This window comes from Atta cephalotes (genome assembly GCF_000143395.1).
Source record: "Atta cephalotes unplaced genomic scaffold scaffold00077, whole genome shotgun sequence".
NCBI classification, from domain to species: Eukaryota; Metazoa; Arthropoda; class Insecta; order Hymenoptera; family Formicidae; genus Atta; species Atta cephalotes.
In genome coordinates, this window is record NW_012130141.1 from 546653 (window position 1) to 563502 (window position 16850).

General features: G+C 36.8%; 1 protein-coding gene across 1 annotated transcript; it reads left to right on the plus strand.

The window, feature by feature from the left end:
• The first annotated feature begins 7590 nt into the window (after window positions 1-7590).
• On the plus strand, window positions 7591-13705 carry LOC105624405 (beta-3 adrenergic receptor-like). Its single transcript, XM_012205771.1, has 9 exons — window positions 7591-7686; window positions 8482-8678; window positions 10020-10157; window positions 10590-10896; window positions 11430-11678; window positions 11847-12078; window positions 12335-12574; window positions 12902-13179; window positions 13436-13705. The coding sequence occupies exons 1-9, from the start codon at window positions 7591-7593 to the stop codon at window positions 13703-13705; spliced, it is 2007 nt and encodes a 668-aa protein (XP_012061161.1).
• Window positions 13706-16850: the final 3145 nt, after the last annotated feature.

Here is a 16850-nt window from a genome sequence, read left to right on the forward strand (position 1 = left end):
AAGTGCGTGGCCTTTTTTTTCAAGGTCAGGCGCATGCTCTATTTCAAATCGGTCGTATTTCGCGAACACGAAAACTTCCACAGAATTATGTCGAACATAAATGTCGGTCAATCGCAATCAAAAATTTTCGATTTTGAGATTGAAATTACACTTCCTTCGAGAAACACGAAACGGAAGGAAAACAGAAAAAACTTCATCTTCGTAAGAAGATATAATCGTTATTATATAATTCAAAGTTTCGATCGCTCTAATCTAAAGAGATTTCTTTTTTCCGTCAGACTTTTCTTCCTGCCCTGCTCTCCCTTTAATAGTTCCTTCCGATATATCATCCTTACATAAAAGATGATAAGCGGCCAACGATCGAACTGCTGTGTCATATTTATGAAGATTTATTTGTATCATGCTTCCTGAATAATTCCATGAGCTATTGAAGGTCGGTTGTCGATCGAATGTTTTCGTGTCCAAGGACTTGTTTTATTATTTACGGAACATCCGGGGGGTCAGCAGGGCTAGTGGAACCTCTCTTAATTAGGCATAGACACAAAAAAGGGACGTTCGCATACAGTTGCTCAGCAAATGATATTAATTAAAATTTATTAACGAAGTTGACTGACACTAACTGACGTGACATTCTGTATTATAATACTTACATATAATTATTATATATGCCACTCTCAGCCGAGATATATGTTGAAATTGAAGAGGATAGCGATCCTATAATTTAATTTATTCTGTAGAACGTGAAAGGGGTGGAAGCCTAGTTGGTCGCTTATGATTCGCTCTCCCTTTTCCATGATATACTTGAATTGGCGAAAGCGCATTATGTGATAGGTCGTACCAATGGTTTCCGCAAAGAGATACCGTGTCCACGGGATATTTACCCAGGATTTCACGTTTCTCCCATTATTATCCTCCGCCGATCGTGAGACCGACTATCTTGATTTGCTACAATTTGGAACAATAAAGACGAAAAAATGAAGAGTCCACTCTTTTAAAATAATCATTGGATCGAATGAGGACATCCTCTCTGGTGAATTGATCTTTTAGGATTATTTCACGTGAAATAATAATAGAACAAAGTTTATTTATCAATAAACAATACAAGCATTTCCGTGCTGTAAATAAAATTAATAAAATATTAAATTGCGGATGTCAATTTTTATACATTTTTATATCTATTTTATCAGATGAAATCGATGTGTGATATTCGCGATATGTACCTAATAGTGATACCCGTCTGCTATGGTTTATTGGAGCGCGTCCTTCGATATCTTAATCTTCATCTTTTCACTATCGCGCGGACGCAAAATGGAGCAAAATGAAGAGCGCACACAACCACGCTACGAAGTGCTCCACTTCGGTGAAGTAATAGTTTGCCACAAAGGTCGGAAGGAAGAGCACTTCTAGAAGAGAAAAGGGGCACAAGGAGGCGTGGGTATATAGATCGATTGACAAACGGTGAACGCCTATTTGCAGTAGGATAATACTGGCAGTCACGGAGGGATATATCATCCTTTATATCCTCCTCGCTATTGCGCTCGTATTCTGTAATTATTATCGGAATTTATTTTTGCTTCCACCTTTTAAAAGATTTCTAATTCAATCGCATGATACAGAGAATAATGTCTACTCGCCTTCAAATATTTACTAGCGACAATTGATTGAATATTTACTAGCGACGTTATTTTCGAACAAAGTAATGACGGTAGAATCGTGAATCATGTGCGTTACAAAAGAAGTTTTATTGCCTTAGCTATCTAATAAAAAAGTTGCTTGTATGCGAACAAAGAGGGTCACCGTTTCTTCTCAACTTATATCAATATAGCGTATCAGGTAAATTGCACACTTTGCTCTCGCGAACAGCCATCGCGTCGATGAACACAAAAAGATATGACCACTTTGGCTAAAATTAAATATGAAGCAACATTTATCACTACATAGATTCAATGTAATGCGAAAGAATAACATGCGGTGCTACATCGCACAAACAAGATAAAATAAAAGAGAGATATTACAAATATTTCTATTTTAAAATAATATACTTATATCTTTTTTCATAAAAACTCCAGTTTAATTCATTTCTTCTCGAATATATTTGCGCGGAATAATTGACGTATCTCGTGCTAAAGACAAAATAATTCCATCATAAACGATGTATTTTGCGATATATATAGCTCGTGTAATTAGCAAAATTCATTCCTTCTAAGAATTTCGAATTTATCATGATGTGCGACAAATTATAATTTTTCATTATTTACCACTGAATCAATACAACTGGTAAAGTTTGGAAAGCGGCTAATTATGATTTATTTCTCCTGAAAAATTCTGCTCTTGCCGCGAATTCATGAACAAATATCCCATATAGACAGCAAAATTTTTCCCGATGTCGCTTTTATTTTCGAGACTCAATTGATTTATCAGAATCATTGTCAATTAATATAACGAGCTTATGAATTAAGAAAAAGGCACATAAGTCATTTTGCCATCTTCGGCACTCCCATGTACATCTCTTCATCGATCAATTAAGTGATACAGCAATTAATAACATTCGGCACATTATTTGTGATATTATTGCGAAGATATAGATACCTAAATAAAGACAATTCTCAATAAACACAATTTATCTAAATAAATGCAATTTTCTTTATATTAATCTTTTCATTATAAAAAATGAAATTTCTTGTAATAATCCGTGTGGAAATTCTTTCTTAGGCTGTAATCGGGGCCAGGTTAACTTTCCTTACATTATTTGAGGCCCAAGTTAGGATGCCCAATTTTGAATTGTCACGCTTTTTTATCTAGGCCGCACATTGGTCTTCAAACTTGGCCCTGATTTGAGGGCCAATATGGGAGCTAGATAAAGAAGCGTGACAATCCAAAATTGAGTCAAGAGTATAAAAATTTTAACCTGGGCATATTTTATATAATTTATTGTAAGTAGGGTGATATATCCGTGAGGAAATTTATCCAGCAACTTCATATTTAATATTGTAAGAAAAATCATCATATCAACGAGCGTTCCAGGATTCAAACTGAGGCCTGCATATTGGTAAACTTCCTGCTACTAAGTTACACAGTCTTGACACTGATAGCTTCTCTAATTTCCTATTTCCTCTAAATTTCTTACAATATTGGCCGTATATGGGCATTACTGAGGCACCCAAAATAAAAAAAAAGATATAGTTAGAATAGTTTAACTTAAGTTAGTTCCCTAGCAGGGCCTAGTTTGGATTCCACTTTTCCCCAAGATAGTTGTACTTAGATCTGCCCAGTTGCAGCCCATATAAAGCTCAATTTGAGCTCAAATTTTCTCTGATAATAGTTTAATTTATAGGATATCCTATAACTTAAATGGGCTTGAGTTTGACAAATCTTTACTTTGGATGCCCATATAGGACCAGTATGAAAGTATGGAATTCCCGGGAAAAATAAATTTCCACACGGGAATTGTCATCAATGATTACAACGATACAAAAAATATCAAAAGGTATTATTTTGATGTTAAACATTATTTGATTCGTTCGTATACGAATAAAAAGAATGAAAATCTGATAAGAGAAACTATGCTATTATTTAGTAATAGAAGCGAACCAACTGCTGTCTAAATCTAATTAACAAATCAGAGCTTCGTCTATTTTCTCTTTCCTAATATATATGATAGGACTCCGTTCGTGTTGTATCGAATCATCTACTATCTGTATATATCGATATCCTGCCGACACTCTTGCCCAACAGAAGTTTCCGTTTTCGATGACGGAATAGAACAGTTTCTCTCGGATGTAACGAACTCTCTACGCGAGCTTCATGTACCATGTTCCCGTCGTGGTTTACCATATTCTACCGCGGAAACATGCATCGAACCATACGGTCGTCAACTGAATTGGGACACGCTTCAGTATACATACATGCTCGTTATATCGAAGAACCATTAAACCTCCACAATTATGATTAAATTTAGATAACATGAAACCGCTATAACATGAAACTAACTATCTGAGTTTAATTTGAAAAGTAAATTGTATTATACAAATCATATTATACTATATTAACACGATAGGGAAGAACATTAATTATATTTTCTGTTATTTTATGAAGAAGAATATATAGACATTTAGATTAATGCTTCGCATTTTCTTCTACGTTTTTACGAAAGAAACCATAGATAACAAAAGGAGTCGCTTACGGGAAATTCCCAGATGTGCGAGAGCTTTCGAATTATCGATTAACCGTGGGATCCTTCTAGGACTCCAGCGTGACGTGCGAAGAGTATCGTGCAACAAGTACCTAGCGATAAATGATAGTTCCCTGAGGGCTCTGTAATTCAATCCTCGCAAGAAATGGGTCCCCGAGACTATACCCATGTCTCATTTGCACAAACCACCAGCGCAACAAGTTATCCGAAGCCGCCGCTCTATATATGTATACTATATATGTAGACTTTAGCAATCGGCAAACTCATTCGGCAGAACCAATCAGTCTTCGAATAATTCAGAAAAGCTCTTACATGTTTCACGACGCGACGCGCGCGTTGAAAGAAAAACAGCTTCGGCTTTTGAAAAATCTTCGTAATGGCGTGAATAATCGGAGATGTAAATGAGGATGGAAAAATGTTATTATAGTCGCCGTTGCAATAAATATAAAGGAAGGAGAGAGATGATTTATCATGAAACGACAGGTCAGGATTAATGGCAGCATGACGAACCCACGACAGTCTCGCGTGCACATCATGAATATAAGATTCTCATGTAAAATTCGCGGTCAGTGGGACACAAAAAAAAGAATAGGAGGAAGGTCGAACGGTAAAATGTTGATGCACGTGTACTTGCGGCTCGCGTGATAATGGAATACAGGTGGTTTCACAAAGAAATCGAGCGAAAATGGATAAAAGAGGCAAACGGAAGGTCGGCATCGATTGTTTCAGCATACCTGCGCTAACATCGTAAAAAGAAATGTTCTTTAATCTTTCGTAAATATATCGTTTACAAATTTCCTGTGAAACGCGATTATCTGCTTCGATAGGTCTGTTGTTTCCCTGAAGACGAACGGTTACTGTTTCCATTTCGCAAAGTATCGTCGTGTCGTTTATACCATATAAATCGCATAAACGAATACGCGGTAAATTGCGTTTTATATAACTCAAGACTTGGGGAAGTGCTCGGTAATAAAATGCAGGGGATGCGATCGCTAAATAACACGCGATTATGCATTTGCAGAGATTTATTATTCCGTCGTGTATACCTTTCACGGATTGCTCTTCATTCATCCTCCCTCATTAATCATAAATGGGAGAAACTTCCGAATCGTTCCACGTCAAATTGACCGACAAATTAAAATTTGATCGCTAATTTAGAGCTCAGGATGTATGTCAACGCGTGCTGCACGAATACGTCTATTAATAGCATTTTAGTTTTTAACATTCCTAAATTTTTAATTTTGTGCGGTTAACTTTGACGACAAGAGATATCTGTTTACAATTAGCAAAATAGCATGAAATAATCCTAAAACGATTTATAAAAATAAACATGTTTATATGTTATGCAATAATAATTCTTTTTTTAATGTATTTCTTATGAAAACAGTAGCTAAACTAATAAATTGCTAATAGTGAATGAAGACGCAAAAGAAAAAGAAGCACGAAGCACGGATTAAGTAAAAATTAAAACGGGCGTTTCTATAAAAATTTAAGCAGATAATTTATTAAAAAATCAATATAGAACTTTCTAAAGGTAAAAACCTACATAATCTCGCCTCTTAACTCGATATAATCTATTAAGAAGCCGCTTGAAATGAAAAAAAGTTCTCTTACCGTCGTTTTTTTCGATGAGATTTTCATTTCGATTTCTATGCTCTATTGAAATATTTGAAATGCCTGTTCTGACTTCATATTATTACTATACTAGATCAAAGTATTTGTATATTATACGATTTATATATTAGAACGTACGATGTAATACAGGAAACACAATCAATAGCAAATATTCGATAAATTCTTGTAAACATCTATGTAACACATGCAATCACGTATATGAGAACGCGTGGAGGAATTCTGGATGAAATTCTTCGTTCATATTTGCGGAATAGAATGTGTTGTGGAGTAGAATGTGTTCGAAAGGACGGCGATTTATGAAGATTAGATTTTATCGGAATTTAGGATTTTAATGGGATTATTTGCGTTCCGCTGCTCGTTATGTAGTAGAAATTACTGGATTACTATTTCGAAACAAATTGGAGCAGTCAACGAAAAGTAAAGTTTATAAATGTCAAGTGTGAGTTTAATGTTACGCAATATCGGCGCAAAAGGTTTATTTAACTGAATCAACAGTCGTAAATTATAGTTAATTTTAGAAAGATGTTTAAGAAAGTCTAATCTGATTCAATGCTTGGACGACTGGACAATTTCGTCAATGTGTATACCATGATGTTTTAATTATGGTTTGGATCCCAACTGAAATTGTATGTAGCCGAACGACTATTAATAGTCGATGCTGTAAGATTCAACAACAGTGAATGAGGTCGTCTTTTTCCTTCATCGTGAGACGATAGGCTAGCTATCTAGGAATTCCAGCAGCCACATCTTGCAAATCGTATCGACCTGCGTCTACTGGAAGATACGCTAATGGTCGATAATGGAACTACCGCGGCACCGTCAAAATTAAATTATGTCACCCGGCAACTGCTTGTCGCTACGATCCGCAAAACAATATGTGGCGGAAAATACGCATTTTCAAACACTTTCTTTTATTTCAGATCAAAGAGTGTGTCATATTAAACGTGCTCTAATTTATAATATGATAATATATGCAACCAAACAATTCTATAACTCGTTTAAAAAAAAAAAAAATCATGCAATATGTGTAAATTCCTTATATCGAAAGATTTAAATAGTTGTTCAACTATTTACCTTGAAAACATTTTACGTTATACTATCATGAAACGGAAAGATTGTTTCTTTTTAATAAATTTAAAATGCATAAAAATCGTAAGGTTGTCCTTGCATAGAAGTCTAGTTTATATCTACTTCTTTGAAGTCAAAAGATTAGGATCAGCGTCACCATAACTGCATACGAATCATTGAACATTCAACTACAATATGTGACCTTTTGCGTGTCCGTCCTTGATCATCTAATTTAACTTACGTTACATGTCGATATCTATATGATATTATAATACAATGCTAATGACAGGTGAGTTGAAGCGTACCGCTGAAGATAACATCATTCACTATGTGCCTGTCGTAAATAGTTCGCTTGATATTACTTCACATGATATGCAAGTTATTTTTCTGATAGAATTGTACAATGAAGCGACTGAGATAATGATCAAGTGACACAAACAGTTTTACAGCAGGCGTTATGTTCCTTGTGTGCAAAAGAAATTTAAATAAATTATGTATTATAGAATAATTTATATTAATTAAAATTATGTATGGCTTTTAGATTTTTCAGTCAGAATCGTTATGATGTCGCACAAGAGGAGCCGGAAACCCAACGAAGTAGACAAATTCACTTGAATTGGATTCTTCTTTCACTTAGGAAGAAATTCCGAACGCAAAAAAGGAAAATAAATAAAGCACAGGGAGGAAGAGGAGGAATGGGCCCTTGGGCCTTCGGCGTACCTCTCGTGTCAACTTTGGGTCTTCTCCTGAATGGTTACATTCTCCTTGTCGTTTTCGGTCTTGGTAAACAGGTGAATAATAACGCAATATCTATAATATTAGCAATGCTCGTGAAATTTTTCTCTATTCTCTTCTGTTTCTGTTTTCATATCTTTTTTCATTGTATTTTTAACGCGAATCAGGATGGCATTCAGTCAAATGCAACATGTCGTGAATAATTTCGAAGCTGCCCGTGAACGCACTTATTTATTTTAGCAATATTATTGCAATCACTCGTGTCAGAAATACTACAAATTCGGGAGACACGTGTAGACTGCTCTCTTGAATGTAAATTAGTTGAACTTTCCCGGCATTTCGGTCAGAGAGTTCATAATATTAAATCCATTAAAAACATATCTGGACTGCAACTACGAGTTTCAAAAAGAGAAAGAGAAAAAAATAAATTTTTAAAAATATGTACGCACGCATGATACGCTCGATGAAGCTTATTTATTTATCGAGATAAAGATGCGAATTATAACTCTTTTTGTAACAAACGGCAGCGCGGATTTATTTATTTGCTTCTGCCTTACTTTCAAGTTTCTGAAATACCATTGAATACTTTCAAGAGAGAGAGAGAGAGAGAGAGAGAGGAGGGGGAGGGGGGAGGAGAAGGGATGGAATGAAACTTTTAGATGATTGAGACTCTTCAGAATCTTAAATGATAGAGCAAACAGGATGCGCAGTCCGCGTGCATATAACGCGTAAAAAAATTGCGATCGTCATATCAGTCTATTAAAAGTTTAAATTACCAAGTTTCGCCGGGCATTGAAATTTGCGATAACGTGACAGAATTGGCATTTCAAGTTATATCACAATGCCCACAGACGCAGCAACAGCAAACGGCAAACACTTTACTGCTAATCCATTTGGGTGCCGTGGAAGCGGCGGTGTGTCTGATACCGCTGATCTTTGCAACCGGCTTGTGGCCGCTTACTGGTACGTGGTGCGTTCTTTACGGATTTCTACTGGCGCTGTTACATCCGGTTGCCCTTTGGACTGTCACCGGTTTAAACTGCGACAGGTGAATCTTACATATTCTCTTTCTAATATTGTTCGATATCCGGAGAATTGAAGACTTCTGATGAATGAAGATCAGTATCAGTTTCCGGTTTAATTCATTGCTCGCAGAAGTGAGCAACGCGGCTCCTCAATAAATGGTGCATCAAGTGAATGAGATGATATAAAGAGATATCTGTTAATCATTATGTTCAGATCAATCACGTATAAAATCACATTTTATATATGATTCGTATTTAAAATCCTCGCTTTGCGCAATTCAAGAATAATGTATCCCATGTATTTCCGATCAAAATACATATATTATTTAATATGTATAATGATTCGATAGAATTATTCTCGCAATACCACTTACTGGTTAATTACTCGGAGAATTTTTTTACATTGTTCAAACTATAGATAACGTGCACACTTCCAGTTACACTGAAATACCGTTAAATAGAATTTCACACCGATAAAAGGAAGAACGTCATTTTCGCTTGAGTAAATCGACGAAGAATCTGAGAGGTTCTTCTTGTGAAATTTTTCGATAAAAATCGAGTTCAATCTCAATATATGACATCGAGTAATGAACAAGGCCTCGGTTTCATCTGACACAAAAGAGATATGCGATGTAAGATGTCAAATAAAGATTCCACGAGCTCAAATAGTATCATCGTAGCTGTCAGTTGACACGAGATATTCGCCTTGTCATTCCATCTCTATTTGTTGCTGATTCTCTCAGACTTGCATTAACAATTATACAGTTTTTTGAACCGTACGGCAAATCTGGAATGTGTCAACTGGAATAATTTCATTTATTTGATGTAAATATTATATTCGAATAATTTTAAAAGTGATTTCGAAAATCTTATTAAGATTTCGTATTTTTCTTTCTGTACGCGAATCTCTGTGAATTCCATTGCATCATGCGGATCCTTTTAAGAAAATATGGAAGCGCTCGAAAATACGAAAAATTTCTTTTCCATTTTATTCTCTGCAAAAAGTCAAGCTCGACCGTAGCTCAATCGACCATATATTTTATTCAGTAGTTTAAACAGATTTACTACCATCTCGTTTATCACTTTCTGACTCTCCTCCGAATTTTCTCATCATGGAAAGCGTTGCTTTATTGAAAAAAATTTATCAATTTTTTTTCGAAAGCACTGGTTATCCAGCAATGACATCGTGCACATCTTGTATATCACCGAGCATATTATTTAATTTGATTAAGTGACAAGCCAGGATTAACGAGTTCATTCGAAATCGTTAGACGCTCGCTCAAGTGTAAAACGACCATCTCACATTAGCATCTGAATTATATCTTGTTTTTACCAGCCATGCCTCGCAATTATACTCTCTGCAGGTATTACGCGATCGCTGCACCGCTGCACTACGCCGCCTTAGTCTCTCCGCGTCGCGTGGTCGTCGGGCTGGCTGCTTCTTGGACAGGCGCTCTACTCTTGTGTTTGCCACCGTTTTCGGGTCTGGTGCCACCTTACAGGTTTGTATGTATATATATATATATATGTGTGTGTGTGTTACGCCATTAACCATCACACCAATGAACCAGCATTCCGCAGCGTTTACTTGCGCGTTCTATGGCATTGCCTCGCAATTGCTGCATTTCCTCGCATAATAAACGAAATTCGATTTACTTTGTGTTCTATCCTTTCGCCAAAGTAAGTTGTTTTGCGTCACATAAAGACTCTCACTGCGAGATAATTTCCGCGCCAGCTTCTCGCGACACGTGCCCGCAAGAATTCTCATTCACAGAGCGAAGCTTTTACCGGCGGTAAATTAAGTTTAACAAAACCGTAATAATACGTATAAATAATCTGTTTCAAAACAAACACGTCTGTTTTTTCATTTACTTTTAATCACGCGATCATTTCTAAATCAACACTCTTTTTTTATGGTATCCCGTATCGATCAGCTATAATAAAGAATTGGGTTGCTGCGCCCCGGATTTCGGGAACGGCACTTGGGGATCCGCCGCGGCGCTTTACGGCGCTGTTTATGCCATCCTGGGCCTGGGACTGCCGGCCATCCTCGTGACGGTCTGCAATTTACGCGTATTGGGTATAGCGCGATATCATCGACATCGTATCGCCAGCGCGATCTACGAGGTCACCTTGAGCGCCCAGGTGACCATCACCCATCAGAGAAATCCATTTTTCGTGCCAACCGTCACCGCACCCTCCGCCGGCGGACCGCCGCGTTTTCACAGCGCTGCCAGCACGGTTTGTTTAAAATTTTTTTAATTAAAAAATTTTTTTAAAAAAAGCTTTAAAAAATGCAACATTGAACATGAAAAATATAAACAAATATTCTATTAACGTATATCAAAATGTCTTCACAATATTACTCAATTCGGTTAAAATCAAATCTTTAATAATAAACATCTAACCAATTTAGCTTTTGTTAAGTTTCCTGACTTAAGCTAATAAAGCTAATGAAAAGCACCCGTAGTTAAAGACTAATTTGTAATTTAATTTTCTGCCCCGGAGTTAGCAAGTCAAATCGATAGACGCCACGCTGGGAGGCATCGTCGAAGTACATATCAAAACTTTCTCACTCGCAACGTCTCGTCATTATGGACCACCGTTTAATTTCTATTCGAGAACTCGATCCGGCAATTTTCTAACATAATTAGTTAAAGTTTGATATATTAATAAATCGACACACGTTTTCATTGCTATAAAGATAAATAGCTTCGCGCTGTGTTGTGAAACGGTTATTGCCAATCTCAGTTTCGCAAACGACAACTTTTCAGGTGATGCAACTGGTTGGCTCTTTGTATCTGCTCTATTTTCCGTATTGTGGATTTATCCTCTGGGAAGCTTGTGGCGCCGGTAATCAGCACCGTCTTCACGCACACCCTAAGCTGGCTTCTTTAGCCTCGCTCCTCCTCGCGTGTTCACCACCCATCAACGGCCTTCTTTACGGTTTGAAATCGCAGACCCTGCGACGGTCTGTGCAGAATTACTGGCGGAAAAAGGCAACTAAGTCGGAATTACAGCAGGTAATTTGAAATGCGAGAAAAATGAACGCTCGTGAAAGTGCTTGTGCGTCGAGCAAAGCGAAGGATAGTAGTAATTTACAGTTTACGGTTATTATTATTACTCTTATGTCCTATTACATTCCTATACTCGTATATAACAACGTGAGAACAATTGTAAATCTGTTTTAGGAGATACAAGCGAGAACACCGAGCGTCGCGGGATCCAGAAGACCTTCCGGCAGTGGAAACACTTCCTTCTTCCCATTCCCTCCTTTACAGCGAAGACTCAGCGAGGCATTATTAGCTCTTGGCTCGTGCAGAACTGGAGGTAGTTTTGAAAGCAATAATCTGGGATTCCAGCGCGGTAGATTACAACCTGCTGTCTCGTGTAATACTCTCAGAGTGCCGACCACTGAATCAGGTACGTATTTCTTGCGGCTAATATTAGATAAAATCTAGATAATCAGATCAAGATAAAATCTAAATAGTGCCTCTTAGTTCGCAATTAAAACCGGTATTTGAGGCCCTCGAAATTTAACGCGAATAATGTCTCTATAAAAAAGAAAGAAAACGGAATGAATCAAATGAATCTTTGAAAACCCTCTTGATCCTTGATGGATAACACTGATATAAGCGACACTGATATAAGCGTCATCCTTTCATCATGGCGCGTCAAGGTGAACCGAGCAAATTGGTGAGGGTGAGCGCGAGTGCCGCCAGTCTGATGGGTCCCCATTATCGGAGCGATTTTATCGGGGCGGATTTGGATGCGGAATGCTCCATAGCTATGTGCGAGACCCCGAAGAGGAGCCCGAGGATCCTCATAACGCGCGCGTACAGCGAGGAGAGCCAAGACGGAGGCAGCCCCCTTCTGAGAAAATTCCTCAATTCCAATATTAATCCACCGCCGTGCGAAAGTACGTCACATTTGTAGTGTGTGCATCCATCGCATTTGCAATTCTGAAAATAAAATCGCGTCCTTTAAAACTTATCACGTCTCTAGTTCACGTTTCTGACGCGAATTCTCATTTTCTCTTCCATCTAAAATCTCGCGGTTTGGCATATCCTCTTTATAAGCGAAAAGACATTAAGTAAGCTCAACGTGTAACGTCACTCAACGTGTTCACCGTTAGTTTCATATAGAGATTTGCAAATGAATAGATCGTCGAAGTAACTGAGTTACTTCTAACTAGATTAATGTTTGACCTTATTTAAGAGATATCTCATTTATTGCACGTGCACAGAACGTCGATGGCGACACTGCAGCACCGGAAGTGAGAGCAGCACGGGAAGTAGCGATGCGAGCGTATGGACCACCGGCGTGGTTCCAAAGTACGGCAAGGGCAATGCGAAGAATACGGATGGCTGGTCCTCACGTACGCGATACGTGCGCGGCAAGAATTTAGAAGAAGGCGCATTGTCAACTACAATGAGGCCGAACAATAACAGCGAAAGCAGTGATACCACGGATACAACTACAGCCACAACAACAACTACCACGCTGCTTAAATCTCTCGCTGTAGTAAGTGATGAAATTAATTCAAAACGTTAATTCATTCAATACCCTTAATTTTATACAGTTGTGCAATTATTTTAATTATCAATTAAATAATTATCTATCTTAAATAATTATTTAATGATTACCGACATATAATGACAGTTTTAATAGCGATCATAATGAAAAGATCATGAAATAATCATCGCTTTGTATTCTTTAATATATCATTCAATACACAATTCAATTCTAACTTTAAATACAATTAATTCCCCGACTGCAGGAGACTGGCGAACAGAATGAAAGAGAGAAGGAAAGGATGAATGGTAATATGAAGAAAAGAGAGTTTAGCGAGAGTGAAAGCAGTTGGAGCAGTGTTGAGGAAATTGAAACCAAGACAGAGAGAAACGATGAAGACGACAATCCTGACAGATCGAAGGAGGAACATCCGCAAACGAGACCTTCGCGACAAAAGTCGAAAATTAGTAATCGCGATCCCGAAGTTTCCGAGGAGGCTGCGCAACTGAGGCCACTTCTATTTCCCTCCTCTTAAAGTCTATCTCTTAAATGCATTTTCTTTTGAATAATTCGTCGTGCATATTCGTGTGTGCGTGTGTACGTGTGTGTGTGTGTGTGTGTGTGTGTGTGCGTGTGCGTGTGCGTGCGCGCAAATAAAACAGAGTTTTCACTGTGTATTTAAGCGACACTGATACGCATTTATTTCGTGAATTTGCAGAAAATTAGCCGATAAATTGCGATAAAATTATTTTGATAATTTGCATTTAACAAGTGTTATTCGTGTTTGCGATACGAGAACGAAGAGGAAGTATTCGTATAATTTGCCCAAAGTTAATATTTTGTAAATTGAATCTCAATCATCTCTCATATATTCTACTTAACGTTGTAAAAAGTTTAAAAAATATATAGATTTGATTTTTTCAGATCTTTATGCTCGATATTGATATCGATTTATCGTGAAATTATATTTTTGTACTCTCACTCTGCAACATTACGTGACGCAACAATGATGTGAGACCATTCTTTACAACAAAAATCGAAGAACTGATTAATACACCATCGACAAACTCAATTTCAAGAAATTTGTTCGCTCGTTTCGAAGAGTTAATCAACGATCGTTTCCAATCAAATACCGATGAAAGTTTACGTCAGTGATGAATTAACGAAAACTCGTTATCTACGAAAGTTACGGTCCAATTTATCTTTAATTTGTCGAAGCAAGTCATAGAAACTCGAAAGAGCAAAGAACAACGGACGAAAATCGAACACCCGAGAAAGTTCTCTCGACAGAAAGTGTTGTGGAATCAAAGACGCGAATATCGAAGCGTACTCGAATGTTATTGTTACTATTTAAGGAAGGAGAAGATAAATCTCACGTTTGTGTCTTTTATAAATGTCAAATTTCGCTCGGTAATTACAATCGCATATATCGTGACGTGAATTCCAGGTTTTTTTTTTTACGTCAATGCGAAAATTATCAGCAATGTAGATGAAGCTATTTCCTAAATTTAAAACTTTTAGAGTTAAATATTACTCTTAAAAATTAAAAATTAAGCCACTCTTTTTCAAGACTGGCTTAATTTTCATTCTTTGGAGGAATTTTCACTCCAAAGAATTTAAAGAGTACAATTGCTGCTAGCATAAGTAGCCGTTGGAATTGATGCTCCAGAAAACTGCTTAGAGCATACATGTGCAAATCTATGTATATAGATATTTTCGACGTTCTCTCTGGATATTGAACGATGCGTTTGTGGCAACCTTTACAGAAATCTAATTTAATACTAATCAATTTAATACTATTTAATAAAAAAATGATTTATTTCAAATATTAAAAGTATTGAACGTCAGCATTTTTAATATTCAAAATAAGTAATCATTATCGTCCAGTATTAAATTTCTGTAAGGGAAAAACATTTCGATGAGAGATTGTTGAAAAGCATGCAAGAATCGATCCGTATTCACATACGTTTCTTTACAACCGATACTTTCAAACTAGTCTCTCTCATTCCAGACATATATATTTAATTTACACGTATATATGATTCCATCAGTATATATTTAGGGATAATATCAATATATAACAATATATATATTATTTATTACATAAGTTAATGGCTGTAATGAAGAATTAATAAAAACTATACGCTTAATGCGACGTGAATACGGATCATCTTCTTTATCAGTGTTGACTAAATTTATATACTATACATATATTATTACAGCAACATCTTATTATTGTACGCACGAGACTTGGTCGTTTCCATACGTATGTCCATTTCGAATTTGCTAGAATTGTTTGTTTACGAACGGTCGAGCTGCTGATTTAAATTTCAAATAGAATCAGATAGAATCGTGCGCTCGGATAATTACTATTGTCGTTGTCAATGATAAAATTTCAGGAACTTTGTCGGGTGTGAATGTTGTATCGATGTTAATATTATACAAAGAGTTGCGGCATAAACGATGTCTGGGTGTATAAAAAATTAGCAAATAAAAAAAATAATTAAAAACTGAATTTATAATTTTGCAAAATCTCATATAGCCTCCTGTTGCAGAAAGAATGAATTAATGATATAATTCATCTCTCTCTGTTTCTTTTTCGATATACATGTTTAATGTACGGTAAGACTTAAACCAGCTCTGGAATCTCGTTCGATCGAAGTTGATCTTTACACACGTTGATCCTGTTTCCAAAACGTGTTTTGCGTCTTCTTATACTTTTATTCTGTTACCATATCGAAACAAGTATTCACTGATAGAATACATGTGTGTGTAACAAGCGATCAAATTTTGCCTCTCATTTTGCCTCGTTCATTTTTCATGAATAAATCGCATTTATTAATCGGTTTCTCGCGCAGCTTAGCAAAAATTTGCGAATTTCTTGCGCTTGGCGGACTCGTCACAAAATTTCAGTGTTCGTCCGGGAGTGCAAAATAGCCTGTTTAATTCGATTAAACTTAAGTGCCGGTGGGAATTTGCCGAACACGCACTCGCACGCGGCTGAGCGAAAAGCCGAGCGTTAAGCGTGCGCAGAATATTCATATCAAAGTTTTTATACTTTATTTGGAAAAAGATGACAGAGAAAAGTTCTTTATCATACACATTTGAATCGCAGGAGGAATGGAGGTATGTGTTACATATCCATCGACGATTTTCAAAATTTCACACAGATATTCATACACACAAATATCTTCGACAAAGTCAGTTTCATCATTCAAAACTTGATTCACACATAGGACTTTATTTCGTAGCTACAGGCCTGTTGCGTTGATGCAGTCGCTGCGCAGGCTCGTATCGATTTTACTCAGCTGATACATTTGCTGCTGCAATTGCTTTCGCAATTCTGTTCCGTAACATTCTGTTGCGTAATATACGAAAAAAAACGCAACATGTTTTTCTGACATTTCAAATGTAATTATTCGCCTTGTGTGCAGTGTGCAAGTTATCATTATTATTGCTATTTCGTATCTGTGTCGATGATAATTGTTCGATAATTGCCTTCCTGTAAAAAAAATCTGTTTACGCATGCGTTCTTCAACTTGTGTCAAGGGCTGAACTCAATATCTTGTAGTTGAAAAGGTGCTCTGAATTATACAGGATGTAGCCAATATAACATCGATATGGCGTGAATTTTTTCGACACGCGCCGGTCGAGAAGTACACAAAGAAATACGGTCGTAA